Here is a 19,246-nt window from a genome sequence, read left to right as displayed (position 1 = left end):
CAAGCATGATTTCCCCTTCGTAAATCCATGCTGACTCGGACCGATCCTGTTACTGCTAACCAAATGTGCCGCTATTTCATCTTTTATAATTGACTCCAGCATCTTCCCCACCACCGATGTCAGGCTAACTGGTCTATAATTCCGTTTTCTCTCTCCCACCTTTCTTAAAAAGTGGGATAACATTAGCTACCCTCCAATCCACAGGAACTGATCCTGAATCTATAGAACATTGGAAAATGATCACCAATGCATCCACAATTTCTAGAGCCACTTCCTTAAGTACCCTGGGATGCAGACCATCAGGCCCTGGGGATTTATCAGCCTTCAGTCCCATCAGTCTACCCAACACAATTTCCTGCCTAATGTGGATTTCCTTCAGTTCCTCCGTCACCCCAGATCCTCTGGCTAGTACATCAGGAAGATTGTTTGTGTCCTCCTTAGTGAAGACAGATCCAAAGTAACTGTTCAACTCATCTGCCATTTCCTTGTTCCCCATAATAAATTCACCCTTTTCTGTCATCAAGGGTCCAACTTGGGTCTTAACTATTTTTTTCCTCTTCACATACCTGAAGAAGCTTTTACTATCCTCTTTTATATTCTTGGCTAGCTTACCTTCGTACCTCGTCTTTTCTCCCCGTATTGCCTTTTTAGTTATCTTCTGTTGAGAGGGAAGATAGAGAGGGAAAGATAGATCAGGCCATGATTGAATGGCGGAGCAGACACAGAAGGCTGAATAGTCCCATTCTGCTTCTATAACATATGACATTGCCTAGTTATAAATTCTGTTCTACACATTTTACTTCAAGCAAAAATATTTTGCTGAGTATTTCCAGCATGTTCTGTTTTATTTTAGATGAGCATCTTATCTCTCCTTCCCAGTTCTGAGGCAGGGCCTTTGACTTGCAACTTCCATTGTGTTTCTTCTCCTCGCAGATGCACACCGACCTAATGAGTATTTCCAGCTTTTTGTTTTATTGCAGTTAATTGACTAATTTGTACCATTATAAATGGCCAGCTTTGAACGCCTCCGGTGTTAATTAGGGGGGCGGGGAGAGCATTGTACAGCTGAAGTGTTTATAGTTGGCCCTGATTCAAGCGGCAACATTTACGGTGGTTTGTGTGAGATTAATTTGCAGGGTTTCCCGATGGAGTCGGACAATGGAGGAGAGTTTAAAATCGCGCTGTTTGTCCTCAACTTGCTTTTTTTGGTAAACTTTATGGTCTATTTTAATTGCCCGCAACGCTATTTGGATAGTTAACGCGTCGAATTTAAAATCCTAGGTGACCTGTTTGAAGTGGTTTCACAAGAGACGAGATGCTGGTTGACAAAAACACAAAGTGCTGGAAGAACTCAGCTGGTCAGGCTGCATTTCTGGAGAACATGATGGATAAGGTCCCGACCCAAAACATCCCATATCCGTGTCCTCCAGAGATGCTGCCTAACTCGCTGACTTGTTCCAGCACTTGGTGTCTCCCCCGCCCTTAAAATACGATGCATTTTAATGAATTTACATAATTGTCGATGTTTAACCTGAAATTTTTGCCGATATGGACAACTGAGTTTTATTGCATTCATTGGGATTTCTTCCTTATTTCCCTGTTCGCAATTTCGTACGGTCTAGGTAGCGGTGACTTCCCTCAATAACCTGCCTCTATTCCTTCTCTGAAGTCTCTCGGCACATACAAAGAGTAAATAGCTAATCCTTCGCGGTGGAAACTACATCTGGTTATTACACTGATCCGCCTAGACTCCTTTGTAGAATAAATGCTTATATTAATCTCTGTGTTTGTCACGCCGCCGATGTTGAGGCGGCCGATGAATTACCTCCCTCCTCCCTAGTTCGCTGATAAACCTACAACCACATACGTTTCCTGAAAACGTCGATGCCGCTTTCATTCTCCAGACTGAAGCACTGCTTATAGTTTGCCCTGATCCATAAGAGGAAACTGCTTTTTGGATTGACATCCGTTCCATTCTACTACTTTGTCACTTTGCCCTTATGAGATTTTTTTTGTAAGTTCCCTCAAGCCTTCTTCAAAGCTATCCTGGTTCAGGAGCAGCTTCCTTACAACCATCAGGCTATTAAACACTACCACCTCCAAGTAAGCTCTGATCTACATGGGATGGGTGGGGGGTGGGGGGGCATTACTTTTGTCTTTGCACCATTTTTTTCATACAGGCAGAACCTTTTCTGTTTATTATGGTGTTTACTGAGTACTGTCTTTACATCTGTAGTGCTGCTGCAAGTAAGTATTTCATTGTTCTGTTTTGTGCCGTATGACAATAAAACACTCATGACTCTTTGATCGCTGTACTTTTCTTACGTGTTCATCATGACACACAAGCAGAATCGGGCTATTCAGCCCATTGAAACTACTCCACCATTCAATCAGGCTGTTCTATTTTTCCACCTCAACAACATTCCCCTGCCTTCTCCCTGTAACCTTTGATGCTCTTCTAATCATCAATCTATCAATCTCCGCTTTAAAAGGACCCACTTATTTCCTTAGCTTTGTTTTCAAAACAAAGCCAAGAGAGGCCTCATACTGGTTCTGGAAATCATATAATCTTTGTATCCTTAAGATACAACATGCTAGAGTAACCAGGCAGCATTTCTAGAGAAAAGGAATAGGTGACCTTAAATGCTCCAAAGATGCTCCAGCATTTTGTGTCTATTTTGGGTATTAACCAGCATCTGCAGTTCCTTCTCTGCCGTCATTGTTCTTGTTTTAAAATGCAATTGAATCTTTAAACTTTATTTTTGCCTCCCTCATTGAAGTGATAGAAACTTTGCCAATGTACTTTGAAGATGCTGCCGAACCTGCTGAGTTACTCCAGTGCTTTGTATTCATTTGCTGTTCCACGTGTATCCAATTTGCCAAGACTAGCCAGTAAAATTCCCTCCTGCAATTCTAGTTACTTAAATCCAGGATTTTGTAAGCCTCTGTACTAAAGCCAGTCAGTGGCTATAAACAAGTAGCAGCACATAGTGCAAGGAGTTTCTGGTTCTATTGTAACATCTGTATGGCAGCTTAACCTGCAATGTTAAGGCATTTCCAAACAGGTTATTGATGGGAAAGTGCAGGAATATTGTATTGAGATGGAGAATTAGCCAGGACCATATTGAAAGTGTGTGGAATGAGCAGCTGTGTGTGGATGAGGTAGCTGAGGCAGGGACTATCACGATGTTTAAGAAGTAATTAGGCAGGTACATGGATCGGACAGGTTTGGAGGGATATGGCACAAAAGCACGCAGGTGGGACGAGTGTGGGAGATGATGGTTGGTGTGGGCAAGTTGGGCCAAAGGGCCTGTTTCCATACGGTATGACTCGATGAAAGTTGGAGGTAGCTGGAACAGCCAAATGACATACACTTCTTCCCATTTTTGTAAGGTTTTTAAGGCCAATTTCAGTTTTGAGATGTTAACAAGATGTTAGATCTTGTTTACCTCTTGACTGGAGGACGTTGATTTTTAAGCAATCTGTTTAATTCCTTCCCGTTCTTGTAGTGGGGTGAGATGGGAACCTGCTTGCCTCCTGCTCTCCCTGACTCTGATTACAGCACGAAGCTTGCCTCACGCAGAAATGATTCATGATGTTTTCTTTCCCAGGTGTTTGGTGTTGAGCTTCTGTGGATAGGTGCTGCCATCCACCTGAACCTCTACCCCCTCTCTTTACTGGTTGGTAAATCGATTTCAGAAGTCCCTGCCATGCTCGTTATTGTTGGTGTTCTGATATTTTTCATGGCACTCTCGGGGATTGGTTCCGTTGTGAAGGAAAGCATCATGGCGATGAAAGTGGTAATGTATTTGATATTTTATCAACTGTTCTTGTACTTTTACTTAAAGTCCTAGACTCTACTAGTGTGTGGTCCGGACCTACCATCCATCTCATTGGAGACCCTTGGATTATCTTTAAGTGAACTTTACTGGTCTTTATATTGCACTAAATGTTATTTCCTTTATCCTGTATCTATGCACTGTGGATTGTTTGATTGTAAACGTGTATAGTCTTTCCGCTGACTGGATAGCACAAAGCAAAAAATGTTTCACTATAATATAATTAATTAAACTAAAAGTTGTAGAAACTGAAATTAAATCCCCTCCTTTCACCCACCCACTCTTTTCTTCCTGCACATAATCAATGTGCCCATCCAATTCCCCGCATGTCCATGTTCTTAGACTGCGCATGCTAGAATCTTGAGCAAAACGTACTGGAAAAGCTGAGGATCTAACAACATGAGCGGAGGCAAAAAAGATGGTCAGTATCTCGTGTTGAGATTCTACATCAGGAATCGGCTTGTCGAGGGAAGATAGTCGGTATGGGTCCGCCCAGGTGAAGTGGAGATCTCCTGATGCAATGAGATACGCTATGGACTGGGATGTGATGGTCTGCTGCATGTTAATAGAGTTGTGGTCCAGGCAAAGTATGAGGCAGTGTCTGAGAGCAGCTGTCTGGCACTTACCAGGTCGAGGTCAGTGCGCTAAACTACAATGACACTACCTTTAGATGCAAGTTTCTTGATCAGGTCGGGATTGGTGCGAAATGAGGAGTGCTGCTCATTCATAGGCGATAGGTTGAAACGGGCGAGGGGAAAGGTCAAGACGGTCAATATTGCATCGACAGTTCGAAATGAAAAGGTCAAGAGAGGCATGCTTTAATTTTTTTTCACATTTTAGTTGGCATGTCTTCATAGCTGGAATTGCCGCAAGGTATTTTTCCCTGATAAAGCCACCTCGGCAGGGGGAGGGGGATATCAATGTAAGTTCTTGAGGCTTGTTTCATGTTCTCACAGAAAGGTGCAGTTCACAAATGTGTGCAGCTTCACTATTGTGGTTTACTAGAAGCAGCTGGAATTTTATTACGAAACTAAAGTAATGAATTGGCAATGAGCTTTTTATTTGGCTGCAGTCCATGTCTACAGTGCATTCAGACCCCTTCACTTTTTCCACATTTTGTTACATTACAGCCTTATTTTAAAATGGATTAAATTCATTTTTTATCATCAATCTACACAATACTCCTGAATGAAGAAGCGAAAACAGGTGTTTAGAAATTTTTGCAATGTAATTAAAAAGAAATAACTGAAATATCATTTACATAAGTATTCAGACCCTTTGCCATGACACTCAAAATTGAACTTGGATTAATCCTGTTTCCATTGATTGTCCTCGAGATATTTCTACAACTTGATTGAAGTCCATCAGTGGTAAATTTAATTGATTGGACATGATTTGGAAAGGCACACACCTGCCTATTTCAGGTCCCACAGTGGACAGTGCATGTCAGAGCAAAACCCAAGCCATGAAGACCTCTGAGACAGGATTGGGTCGAGACACAGATCTGGGGAAGGGTATAAAACAGTTTCTGCAGCATTGCAGGTCCCGACGAGCACAGTGGCCTCTGTCATTCTTAAATGGAAGAACTTTGGAACCACCAGGACTCTTCATAGAGCTGGCCGCCCGGCCAAACTGAGCAATCGGGGGAGAAGGGCCTTGGTCAGGGAGGTGACCAAGAACCCGATGGTCAATCTGACAGAGCTCCAGAGTTCCTCTGTGGAGATGGGAGAACCTTCCATAAGGACAACTATATGTGCAACACTCCACCAATCAGGCCTTTATGGTGGAGTGGCCAGACGGAAGCCACTCCTCAGTAAAAGGCACATGACAGCCCTCTTGGAGTTTGCCAAAAGGCATGAGAAACAAGATTCTCTGGTCTGATGAAACCAAGATTGAACTCTTTGGCCTGAATGCCAAGCGTCACATCTGGAGGAAACCAGGCTCCGCTCATCACCTGGCCAATACCATACCTACGGTGAAGCATGGTGGTGGCAGCATCATGCTGTGGGGATGTTTTTCAGCGGCAGGAAATGGGAGACTAGTCAACATCGAGGGAAAGATGAACGGAGCGTAGTACAGAGAGATCCTTGATGAAAACCAGGGGGGGGTGTGGGGGAGGGGAGGTGGGTGTGGGGGAGGGGAGGTGGGTGTGGGGGAGGGGGGGGTGTGGGGGAGGGGGGGGTGTGGGGAGGGGGGGCATGTGGGCTCATGGGTTCCCGGCCCTGGCTCCAGCTCCGGACTCACTCAGCTGCTCCCGTCCCCAGCGCCTGTCGCGCTCTCAGCCCCCGCCCGCGGAACACAGTCCACACTCCGCTGCTTCAGCTTTAGAAACATAGAAAATAGGTCCAGGAGTAGGCTATTCGGCCCTTCGAGCCTGCACCGCCATTCAATATGATCATGGCTGATCATCCAAATCAATATCCCATACCTGCCTTCTCTCCATACCCCCTGATCCCTTTAGCCACAAGGGCCACATCTAACTCCCTCTTAAATATAGCCAATGAACTGGCCTCAACTACCTTCTGTGGCAGAGAATTCCACAGATTCACCACTCTCTGTGTAAAAAACAGAGGTTATTCTCGAAGGCTTGTGGACGGGCGGCTTGTGGATGTACTCACGGACTCAGCCCCGCCTCCGGGGTTTTTATTCTCAAGCAGGTGCTGGAAGGGGCGTTTCCTTCATGGTGACTGACAGGCGAGAAGGCCAATCTGCTGATCTCACAATTTTTTAAACCTTCATAACTTTTGTAATCTTCCACCGATCGGAACAAAACTTGGTGGATCTGAGCAGAGAACTGTGAGTAAGGTGGAGAGTGATCCTAGCGATATAGGGTAGCGTTTTTGCGCAAATTTAAAAACTACGCAGACCGGAAGTGGTCAAAATGAGAGTTTTAGTAAAAGTATACATTTCTTTAAACAATGCCTTCTGTGCAGTGACATTCCTAGAAATTGGACAAGCACTAATTCTCCCCTTCCTAGTCTCTTCCTCCTTCCCCCCCCTTCCCAAACTTCCACTAGCTACAGAAATATACACATTCCCTGCTTTTAAGCAGTTTTTTCCCTTGGTGTTAAAGTGAGTCGCAGTTTTAATAGTCGATTTTTATCGCTGGTTCTAGCAGTTTGCAGTTTTGAATAAAGGCTGGTGTTGGGACTTCTGAGGCAATCCAATTTTAACATTTGAGATCTTGCTATCTGAAAATCTCAAATTGTAGCACATATAATCTTTTTTGAAGACTAGCTGGTGAATAACTTTTTAAAAAAAAATGCTGACCTTTTGGCCGACTATGTGCATTATACTGACTGGAATACAAATTCGAAGTGTTGATTGTAATTTATCAGAAATGTTTGGTTTGTATCCAGGCTAACTTAAGAGCCTATCCCTCTTTCACGAGTTATTCACAAATTCTCCTGAGTTTTCCCCTTGATTCAAACTCGCAGAAAGTTCGTAATGAGTCCGAAGGAGGTTGTAGGAGTTTGTAGATATATCCTAGCGGCTCGTTATGCCAGCCGTAGGTACTCGTGGCATCAGGTAAGTCGGGACGTTTTTTCCAGCCCGATAAAAAATGTCCACGAGTAAAAAAAATGGTCGGGATGAAAGAAATTGCGACTTTTTACTTGTAAGGAGGGCATCGAAATAGTCGTGGGAATTCGTAGACATACTCGTAGGTATTCGTGAACATAGTTGTGGAAGGTCGTAGGAGTTCGTAGATTACCACGATCTTGATTTTTTTTAGGTACTTTAAACTCGGCAGAGGTTTTGAGTTAAGTCGTGAAAGTGGGACAGGCAATTTAGTTTACGACTTTTTTTGTATTATAGTGCTCTTTTTCAAACTACTCTACCCTTTCAACTCATTACCAAGATGAAGTTGATTAGAGACATTCCGCAAAACATATTTTCTATTTGAATTGGCCTGCTGTCAAGAGCGTCTTATCTGCTTTGACTTGACAAAACCTCATTTATTTGAGTCTGTGCTCTGATAAACTGATCATTATCAAATTCTTAGTGTAGCTGTTCCATTAAAAAAATAGCATGCATGTGATGTACTAAATATTGGAATATCTTATATGACTATCTCTTCAAAAACTTCAGATTCCAAGAACAAGGCAGTATTTCTGAAATTGGACAAGTAGGTTTAAGAATTCTTTGTTGAATTGTAACCCAAGACATTAGAACAATTGCCGCAAGATGTATGCAGAGAAATAAGAAAATGAATCTGCAATGCATTTCAAACTCGCTTTGTGATATTAGCAATGGTGCCTTCAGTTTCAATTCTGAACTCTACACTTGCCTCACTGTTTATCCCACTTTTCCTTTATAAAAAAAAAGAAAAAAAAAGAGATTTGCATTGTCACACTAATTTAGTGACATCAGATTCGAAGTCAAAATAAATTTGGAATAAAATCTATCATCCTTGCCTGGCCAATGTGTGACTTCAGACAAAACTAATGTGATTTAGTTTGGTTTACCATACAGCATGGAAACTGACCAGCAATCCTGAAACACTAATACTATCCTATGTACACTAGGGACAATTTACAATTTTACCAAGCCAATTAACCTGTACAACTTTGGAGTGTGGGAGGAAACAGGAGCCCCCAGAGAAAACCCATGCAGGTCATGGGGAGAACGTATAAACTCAGTACAGACACCACCCGTAGACAGGATTGAACCCGGGTCCCTGGCGCTGTAAGGCAGCAACTCTACTGCTGCACCACCATGCAATTGGAGTCTTTCAAGATGTTCTACTGGGCTTAGAAATGGGTCCTGAATCTTACAGGCAATAGGAATGCAGTCTTGTTTGAATGAATTACATTGCAATATATTTTCTTCCTCAGTTTCTGATTCTGATGATTCTGATTTTTCTTGTGGAAATAATGGTTGAATTGTCTACCTATATCTTCAGGAGCCAGGTAAGCATTTCTTTATAAGCTGTACTTTTTCATCAGACACCAACTGATGTCATTCCACATTTTTCTTCAATAAGTACACACATTTGTAGTGTATTTTAATGGAACATACATTTTGCAAAAAGCTTTCATCAAATCTTTTTCTTCCTCCTTCAGACCCTAATCACTCCCTCCACATTTTCTAGGTGTACAGTAACCTAAACAATGACATTGAGCAATCTTTTCAAGACTATGATGAGATATCCACACAAGGACTGTTAGATCAACTGCAAATCAAGGTAAAACTATTTTCCTTGCTTTTCCATAACAGATCTGTGGTGTTTTGCAAAACCTCTTTACTCAGCTATTTTGCCTGAATTCCAGTGGAGATCATTTGCTTTGATGCCTTTTTTTTGTTTTTTCTGCAATGTATTCAGCACCAGCTACTTCCTTTTATGGACTATATCTAGAGCACATTAAAGATAATTTAAAACTTAAAGCAAATAATATATTTTGTCTGTGGAAATGGAAGTTCTTGTGCATATCGTCCAAATATAATTCACTTAAATTGTTACCTGAGCTTAATTATTGTGGTGTGGTTCATGAACAACATCAATTGTATATAAACCTAAGAATGTAGCCTACCTACAACTCCTCTGCTCAATGTAGACTGGACTACCTCCAGCAGGGTAAGTCATCGACCTAGAAAGCTAAAGAGGTGCTGGAATCTTGGGTAAATAGAACGCTGCTGGAGGAACTTGATGGATCAGGCAGCATTTGGGGAGGGAAATGGACAGGTGATGTTTCAGATCGGGGCCCTTCTTCAGGCTTGCCTGTCCTCCACCTTCTCCACAGCCACTGAGGCCAGATGTAAAGTATATGAACAACATCTAATCTTCCACATTGCCAGCCTATGACCCAATGGTTTGAACATTAAACTTCCAATTTCTGGTAACTTGCACCCCCTGTGATCCTCTGCCACTGACCAGTCCAAAGGATTCTCCCTCCTTTTGTTCACCTTTCCCACTTCCAACTAGCCACCATCCACACACCAATTTAACAAGGCCATCAAAGGTTATGGAGGAAAAGGCTGGAGAATGGGGTTGAGAAGGAAAAATAGATCTTCCATGATTGAATTGTGGAGCAGACTGAGCTGAATGGTTTAATTTTGCTCCTAGGTCTTATGACCAATCCAACTGGGTTTCTCATCCACGGCCCCACCCTTGTGCTTTCCCCCATTTGGTTCCACTGCCCTCATCCTTGCCATACCTGGTTCCACCTATTACCTTCCAGCCTGGCTACCTTCCTCCTTTCCTCCAAACCACTCCATGTTACTGTTTTTTGGGTCCCAGACTTCTGTCCTGCCTCTTTATCCTGGGGCTATCCTCCCTCCATTGCAGGGCCATAACCTGGTGTCAACTATTCCTTTGCCTCCTTAGATGTTGCCTGACCTTCTGAGTTCCTCCAACACATAGTGTTCTGACACCAAAGACCATATTAGGCTAGAATGTAGACGGTGGGGGCAAATTGCCACATCCTTTGCTGTGCATTACCATGATTCTGCTTTAAATTTTAAAAAAAATGGTAAATGTTTTCCTGGAATTGGTCAGTATTTTTGGAATCAACTCGGGTTTTATTTAAGTGGAGCAATGAGTGATTAATTTGGATGGAATCTTGTTAACCACATTTAAATTTGATTCAGATTCTCTTGTCTGCTCTATTTTTAGTCCAAATTCAAATAACAATTGCTTTAGATTTTTGCATTGGGAGCAACAGTGAAGTTAACACTGTTTGAGTCTTTCAGAGTAAATAGAACATAGCATACAGAACATGGAACAGTACAGCATTGGAACAGGCCCTTTGGCCCACAAAGTCTGTGCTGAACATAATGTCAAGATAAACTAATCTCATCTGCCTGCACATTGATATCCTTCCATTCCCTGCATATCCATGTCTCTATCTAAAAGCTTTTTAATGCCACTATCATATGCCTCCACCACGACCCCAGGCTAGGTTTGCCAACTGTCCTGTATTAGCCGGGACATCCTGTATATTGGGCTAAATTTGTTTGTCCCATATGCGACCGCCCTTGTCCCGTATTTGACTGCTACTACTTGGGTCGAGGGGACTGTTGGGTCGATGTGCCGCGTGTGGCCCCGCCTCGCCCTTCTCCGACGTTGTGCAGCCCATGGTGTGCAGTAGCAACGCCGCGCCCGACCTTCGGACCTTCGCCTACCGCCGACACCACCACCCCTTCTTCTCATGGCCGATCGTCGGTTCATGAGTTGGATGGGGTGCCGGACTATGCACACGAAGTCGCGCGGGCCAAAACTCCTAAGCTAGCCTGCCGGCTGGGTTTTGTGTGCAGTCCAGCACCCGGGTCAACTCATCATTCACCCAGCCACGGCCGAGTCGGTCAACGAATTGCCGTTGGGAACTTGTCCCTTATTTTGACCTTTTGTCCCTTAATTGGGAGTGAGAAAGTTGGCAACCCTTTATAAACTTCTATAGGCCTCCTCTCAGCTGCTGGCATTTCAGAGAAAACAATCCAAGTGTCTAACCTCTGTAGCTAATATCCCCTAATCGAGGCAGCATTCCAGCAAACCACCTCAACACCCTTTCCAAAGCCTCCCCATCCTTCCTGCAATGTAGCAGTGTTTTCGTGCATAGGTGACAAATCTAGAAGTTTCTGTCAAAGGGCCATGCTTCACCATATGGTGTGGTCCTTGTGTATGAATCAGGCTCAGACATTGGCTCAGTGGGTGGAAAAGCAAAAGTATTATTCACCCGGATCTCAGTAAAGGCCAGGAGTAAATTTTTAATGATGTGATAATCAATCCCAGGCAGCCCCTCAGGGCTTAATTAACATTAATGTTTACCACACTGGATAATTCATAAACAGTATAATTAAAAATAAATAAATACAATACAGATGGAGACCCTTGCTCCTTGATGAGCTAGTTGAATGAGAACTGCCTCAGCTTCTAGCGCTTGGATCCAGTGTTCAATGTTCTTAGCTATTCCAAGCACAGAGCAGGCACTTTATAAATTTAATGAGATTTCTGCATCTCCAGATATTTCAGTAAAATAGCTTGGATGCCTCCCACCACCTGGGTGACAAAGAAACATTATTCTTCATCTCTGCTCTAATATTCTCCAACAGTCCATCCACAAGTTTAGTTTATTATCATGTGTCCATAGGTGCAGTGGAAAGCTTCTGTTTGCGAGCCATCCAGGCCACAATGTGCACAATGCGCAAGGCCACAAATGGGCCCCGACCTCCGGTGTTTCAGAGGAAGAGGACTTAACTTTCTGGTGCCTTTCCCCACAGTGGAAATTTTTGATTCTGCTGTGGGGGGACGTTTGTGTTGAACTCTATAATGTGTTGTGGCCATTAAAAAAAAAATGTTTTAACCTTTTTCTATGGTTTGTATGGAAACTTATTATTTATCTTATGTAAAGCACTTTGGTGTCAATGCGAGTTGACTTAAAATGTGCTATATAAATAAAACTTACTTACTTACAAAGAAAAGACTATATGTAAATACAATCAAGCCACGCACAGATAAAGGGCACAACATTTATTGCACAATATAAATACAATTTAAAAGTGGAATGAATGTAATGGGTGAGAGCAGATCATCTTCTGGGACCGGCATGTAAAGAGTGCCAGAGGATGGCGACCAAGTTAGGGTACAGTTTGATTCTCCTCTACTTCATTGTGGACAATGGACTTTGTCTCTGGAATTTTTGCGTTACAATGCGGATAACTATATTCTGCACTCTGATTCTTTTCCTTCACTCAACCTATTGCACTTGAGATAGACACAAAATGCTGGAGTAACTCAGTGGGTCAGGCAACATTTCTGAAGAAAAAGGATGGGTGACGTTTTGGGTTGGGACCCTTCAGACTGAAGTTAGAGGGAAGGGAACTGGAGGTAAGTATAGTCCCAAACAAAGAGCTGGCAACAGATGACCAAGGAAGGGTAGAGCCTATACTGGCCCATTGTTGGTTGGGGAAGAGGTGATAACAAAGGGACTTGTACCTGAGTCTGACTTAACTATTTTTATATATAGCATTATCTGATATTGCACACAAAACAAAGCTTTTCACTGCACCTCACTACATATGACAACAATAAACTTAAACCTGCGCCAGAAGAAACAAGGAACTGCAGATGTTGGTTTATACAAAATGCTGGAGTAACAGTGGCTCAAGCAGCATTTCTGGAGAACAAGGATAGGTGATGTTTCAGGTTTGGACCCTTCAGGTCTAAACAAATTACGTTTAATCTATATGTCCTGACTAATGTTCTGATCTCCTAGCTAAAGGAAATGGGCACAATTTATTTTGTCTCATAAATGTTGTATACATCAGTTAAGCCTCTCCTCGGTCTCTCTTTCAATGAAGCAATCCAGTCAAAATGTCCATTGGTACCTCACAGCAAAGTGAATATAAGTTTGAATTCTTTACTGGTAGAAGTATAACTTAACAATTATTATGTCACGAATTAAAAAACCCCATCTGGAACTACTAACACCAGGCTTGTGGATGGACTGGCTGCATATTACCTCACACTGAAGTTTTCAGTGGAATCTGGTTCTTTAACCAGTTTCTATGGGAAGTGGTGGACTCATTGTTACTGCCAACTTTGGTAGATCATTGTTCCTGCCAACTTTGTATTCCTGAGTTGCATGTATGGCTGAAGTCACTTAAAATCTGTATAAGACGTCAGAGTACTTTGTTGTGTTAAACTGGTCTGTGTAAATAACACTTGAATGTTCAAGTTGTTTATTTACTTCCAGTGTTGGAGTATTATTTCAACTTTTATCTCCATAGTTTCGTTGTTGCGGTTCTAACAATTATACAGACTGGTTGAAGGCTCCGTTTAGCCAGGAAACCAAGTCTGTTCCAAGGAGCTGTTGTATCAATATCACAGAATCTTGTGGAAGAGTTATTTCCAACCAGACGTCAAATATCCATTCCGTGGTAAGAATCTATTTTATATAATAGAATGTAGTAATGGTGGGAGGTTGTGGCCACCATATTTTGTGTATTAACACAATGCATAATACAAATGACTGAACTTTCATTAATGTATTTCTTTTCCAATCAATATTGTCTGTGGATACATTCAGGGCTGTACTGAAGCAATATCAGCTTGGATTGAAGAGTACTTTTTAATTATTCGAGGAACCAGTGTCTGCTTTGCATTTGGACAGGTAAGCCTATTATCGCGCTACTCTTGTTTCTTGGCACCTGGAAGATCAGTCTTTAGCTCTTCCTCGGAAGATAAAGAGTGCGCAGAATGTGATAAGGGAGGTACTTTGCAGCCTAGAGTTCCCATTGCAAAAACACAACTGTCCTTACAAAACAAAGTACTGGATTCAATGGGTCAGGCATCATCCGTGGAGGGAATGGACAAAGGACATTGCAGGTTGGGACACGGCTTCAGACTGACTGAGTTGGGTGAGAAAACTGGAAAATAAACCTAGCAAGTGATGGGTGGATAAGGGGGTGAGGTGTTTGCTTGCTTGGCAGATCGTTGTATAAGTGACCAAGGCTCGAGGTGAAAAGGGGACAAAAGGGTGTCGGATAGAGAGAGGAGTGGAATGTAAAGCTTTTAGGAGGGATGTGGATGGAAAGGGACGGGAGGGGAAAGAAGGGGGTAAAAAGAAAACTGGAGACTGGGATGGATGGGTGAGAGTTGAACATACGCAGGAGAGGAAAGGTGCACGCAGGCGGTGAAGTGGCATAGCAGTAGAGCTGCTACCTAACAGAGCCAGAGACCTGGATTCAATACGAACTATGGGTGCTGTGTATGGAGTTTTGTACATTCTCCCTGTGACTGTGGGTTTTCTCCGGGTGTTCTCACACTCCAAAGATGTTCTGGTTTGAAGGTTAATTGGCTTCTGAAAAATGTCCCGTGTGTAGGATAGGTGATATTGGCCAGCATGGACTTTGTGGGACAAAACTAAAGTTTTTCTTTATTTTTCTGAATAGGAATCATCTCCATTTTAATAATTTGAACAGGTTTAGAAGTTAATTGGCTCTGGTAAAAATTGTAAATTATCCTTAATATATAGGCTAGTGTACGGGGTGATCGATGAGCGGCACAGACTCGATGGGCCAAAGGGCCTGTTTCATTGCAGTAAGTCTAAAGTAATGTCTAAAGACTGGGGTACTGGAAGATGGTGGGAGAAATGTGTGTTCATTGAGGCAGGAGAAAGGGGGAAGAGCTTGGGAGGGGGGGGGGGGGTTTATGATGATATAAATTGAAATAGAAAAGTTTGGTGTTCATTCCGATGAGTTGTCGGCTACATAAGCAAAATGATCTTACTGCTGTGCTTCTAGTTTGACCTTGTGTTTGTAAGCCAGTACGTTTGGTGTGACATTATTTAAGCCAAAGTTTTTTTTTTGATATGCTGTGCCTGTAACACTCCTCCCTTGACCAATGGAAGAAGGTTTTGAGTTAAGTTTTCTAATCACATCGAAAGTGAGCTGTTGTATAACTTTTTTAAGTTTTCTTCAGTGTATCTTGCAAGCCTTGGGGTTGTAGAATTGTGCACGCGATGGATGCAGAAGTGGAGTAAGGTGGAAACTAGGCTTACTTGCAAGGCAAGTGTACTCGGAAACATGGGAACCCAACCAGATACAAACTCAATAGCACATGGCCATAATTCCAAGGAACATAGTTTCAGGATTACTTTCTTCGATCTCACAAGATATCCCGTAACCAACTGACAGGCAAGCACAATGTCATTGTAACCTTGAACTGTTTCAGCTTTGGCTCCTTCCAGGCTGCTACAGAACTGGCCAATTTGACACCAGTATTTAATTTCAGCAACTTTGGATCTTGTGGGATGGAATAAACATTATACATTTTTGGAAATCTAAATGCAGAAAAGGGCTCCGGTCTTCTGATTGTAAAGCACCATCTGAAAGTTCAAAATGTTAATGGTTCAATGGTGCTTTTATTGTCACGTGTGTGAAGTACAAACACAGTGAAATTTATTTTCTTACAATCAGTCCAGAGTATTGCCATACCCAGGCACATGCCCAATTAGCAAGTGTACTGAAACGGACCACTGATCCTGCGTGCAAGTGGCCGCATGTTTTGGCTCCATTTTCAAAGTCCAGTCTGTGCTCCAGTTGTGTAGGAAGGAACTGCAGATGCTGGTTTAAACTGAAATAGACACAAAAAGCTGGAGTAACTCAGCTGGACAGGCAGCATCTTTGGAGAGAAGGAATGGGTGACGTTTTGTGAAACGTCACCCATTCCTTCTCTCCAGAGAAGCTGCCTGTCCAGCTGAGTTACTCCAGCTTTTTGTGTATCTGCGCTCTAGTTGTTATGAGCGTTGCCTGTTCCAGGCAAGCCCCAGGCTGCTGGACTCCAGCCATCGCCTTCCTTGGACATCTGGAGCAACCAGTGAACCCACGTCCCTTTCCTCGCCCATACACCTTTGTTCCCCAGGGGCACCTCCTGCAGCCAACCTCTGGTGTGGTAGGCCAGACCCCAGTTTCCACCTCCTCACCGACTGAGCTCACCCCTAGCCCGTTGCGTCCGTCTCCGTCACTGGCTCTATCCTCCTGGTCTTATGGAGCAGGGGCTGAATCGGCGGGCTCCCCTTTTCAGGCTAGTCTGCCGGGTTGCATTCAATCACAGGGGACTGGATTGGTGGCGACCCCCTGGTAATGTTATTGAATCCTTTATTTGTCATTCAGACCTTTCGGTCTGAACGAAATGCTGTTGCCTGCAGCCATACATGTAATAATAACAAAACACAATAAACACAAATTAACATCCACCACAGTGAGTTCACCAAACACCTCCTCACTGTGATGGAGGCAAAAGTCTTAGAGTTACTGTCTCTTCCCTCCTCTTCTCCCTCTGCGCCGAGGCGATACCCCACCGGGCGATGGTATCAGTCCCGCGGTTCAAGCTCCGCGGCCCGGGGGTGGTCGAAGCTGCCGCCCCCCAGTCCAGCGGACGCAGCTGTTGCAACGGGTGCTCCGGAAAACAGGCATCAACCTGCGAGCTCCCGACATTGTCCTCCACTGGCCCGCGGCCGAGCCCCGGATCCAGGTCGCCGCCGCCTCAGCCGCCGGAGCACCGTCTCCGCCCCGCCCCGGGCCGCCCACAAGGCAGCGTCTCAGCCCCGCACCGGGCTGCCCCCACGGGAGCGCCTTCCAGCCGGTAGCCGTGCCGCTCACACGAGAGTGTCTCAGCCCCGCGCCGTCCGCCCTCACTGGAGCGCCGAGTCGTGCCGCTACCCGGACGTCGCCACAGCTCGAAGACGGCCAGCCTCACGTTGGTGAGTCCTGGCTGGCTCTACCTCCGGACCCTCGAGGTCGGTCGCAGGTTGGAGGTCGCCAGCTCCGCCATTAGGCCTCAGCGCAGACGGGGGAAGAGAAGGGGGATACGACAAAAAGTCGCATTCCCCCGAAGAGAGAGACAGAAAGCTCTGTTTCACCCTCCCCCCACACACATAACACCACCTAATAACCAAAAAAATTACTAAACTAGACAATAAAAACAACACAAAAAGTAAAAACAGACAGACTGCAGGCGAGCCGCAGCTGTATCACAGCGCCGCCACTTCCGGAGTTAATACCATTTGTTCTGTTGGCATAGGTTTTCAGATATCTCATTTTAGTTTATATTGTTTTGTCATAAACCTTCACACTGTCCTTTAACATAGAAAGGAGACTCACCAGAATTTATGCTGATGACTTTAATGCAGCTTTGGAAAACTGATTACTCAATGATAATCATTCCTTGCACAGATGCTGCCTGACCTGTTAAGTTCTTCGGGTACTTTGTGATTTGCTCAATATACCATTATCTGCAGTTCCTCATGTATCCATTTTACTGCTTCACTTATCCTTTTATATCGTGAATGGCCAAGATGTGAAGTTTTTCTTTTTCCCATTCTGTCATCTAGAAATCCTTTCTTGCTGGTGCTCTGTTTTTCTTTCATTCCTTTGAATAATTTGTATGATTCTGGATACCTCTTCTGTGCTACGTTAGATATTTATTTTGCAAGAATTGCTGGTTCCTCATTCTTTCAACTAATACTACCACATACTAGTCCATAGCAAAGAATATTTGATTACATGTCTGTTTTTAAATTTAATTTCAAATTCTAACTGGGCCAAAATTATTTGCCTAAATGGTGAAAAGTGTCTTGAATTCTGGACACACTTGGCAACATAAGACATTGATGTAGTATAATTCATCTTGGAGATAGATTTGTTTTATTGAAATTCTTGCAAGCCATTGAGGTTGTATAATTTATCTTGGAGATAGATTAGTTTTATTTGAAAGTCATGTTAAGATGTTATTGCTTGATCCTTACCAGACCTCAAGTAAGTTTTGAGTTTTGTCAAAACAAGGTCAACAATGAGAGGACAAGATATCTTGTTTGGATATCTTGTTCAAGCACAGATTAAACATATCTGGTTAGTATAAAGGTTTACAGTCGAATGCTTGGTTATTAATGAAGGAATGGGCTAATCCAATGCCTTTGATTTGCTTCTTGAGAGTAAATATCCTGGCCCCTGTGCATTAGAGTTTCAACTTTTTAATACGTTCAAAATTCTCCTTTAGGTTATTGGGATTTTCATTTCGACTTTGTATATAAAGAAGCTTAAAGACATCTACATACCGGATTACTGATTGAAGATCATTGGTACTGAACTATCTGGATTGCTTTATTTATGCTTTTGTACATCAATAACACTGCAGTGCTACAGTGCTGAATCTGAGAGTTTAGAATAATCTGCTGGTCAAATTTTCAGGTTGTGCTAAATGTGTAACATATGTGTTCTCTGGTTAAGTTGGCACTAATACTATTGTTAAATGAGTATTATTGAATAGTTTGTTTACAGTTTGTATAAATCTGTAATAATTTGTCATAAAAGGTTAAATAAATGGAAAATAGAAAACTTGCCCTTTGGACAAGCACAACTTTACGCATTTGAGTAATTCTTTCTTTCTGTAAAATATCCTGAGATATTTCGCTGAGGAACCTATTTTGTTCAAGTTCAGTTTAAAAGGAAGGGAATGAATATTTAAAACGCATAGTGCCTTCAATCTACAGCTCAAATACACATCCAGGGAAAAGAGTTGGGAAGACTAGTGTCAGTATGTACAGTGCCCTCCATAATGTTTGGGACAAAGACCCATCATTTATTTATTTGCCTCTGTACTCCACAATTTGAGATTTGTAATAGAAAAAATCGCGTGGTTAAAGTCAGATTTTAATAAAGGCAATTTTTATACATTTTGGTTTCACCGTGTAGAAATTACAGCAGTGTTTATACATGGCTTCACAGGTGTTTGTAATTGCTCAGGTGAGTTTAAATGCCTCCTTAATGCAGGTATACGAGAGCTCTCAGCACCTAGTCTTTTCTCCAGTCTTTCCATCACATTTGGAAACTTTTATTGCTGTTTATCAACACGAGGACAAAACTTGTGCCAATGAAAGTCAAAGAAGCCATTATGAGTGAGAAACAAG

At 42.9% G+C, this 19,246-nt stretch overlaps 1 protein-coding gene across 1 annotated transcript; it reads left to right on the top strand.

The window, feature by feature from the left end:
- Window positions 1-3,614: 3,614 nt before the first annotated feature.
- On the top strand, window positions 3,615-18,792 carry LOC116975228 (CD63 antigen-like). Its single transcript, XM_033024035.1, has 6 exons — window positions 3,615-3,800; window positions 8,675-8,749; window positions 8,932-9,024; window positions 13,566-13,715; window positions 13,865-13,948; window positions 18,337-18,792. Exons 1-6 carry the CDS (start codon window positions 3,711-3,713, stop codon window positions 18,403-18,405), a joined length of 561 nt encoding a protein of 186 aa, XP_032879926.1. The 5' UTR covers window positions 3,615-3,710; the 3' UTR covers window positions 18,406-18,792.
- Window positions 18,793-19,246: the final 454 nt, after the last annotated feature.

Source organism: Amblyraja radiata, chromosome 7 (genome assembly GCF_010909765.2).
Source record: "Amblyraja radiata isolate CabotCenter1 chromosome 7, sAmbRad1.1.pri, whole genome shotgun sequence".
Classification (NCBI taxonomy): domain Eukaryota; kingdom Metazoa; phylum Chordata; class Chondrichthyes; order Rajiformes; family Rajidae; genus Amblyraja; species Amblyraja radiata.
Note: the sequence above shows the minus strand (reverse complement) of the source record. Positions and strands in the feature narration are given on the sequence as shown.

Bases quoted from the DNA above. Each gene is read 5' to 3' on its own strand.
- LOC116975228 (XM_033024035.1), top strand. From the start codon at position 3,711: ATGCTCGTTATTGTTGGTGTTCTGATATTTTTCATGGCACTCTCGGGG. The intron at 9,025-13,565 runs GTAAAACTATTT...TTATCTCCATAG, and splicing joins TAGATCAACTGCAAATCAAG to TTTCGTTGTTGCGGTTCTAA. The intron at 13,716-13,864 runs GTAAGAATCTAT...GGATACATTCAG, and splicing joins CGTCAAATATCCATTCCGTG to GGCTGTACTGAAGCAATATC.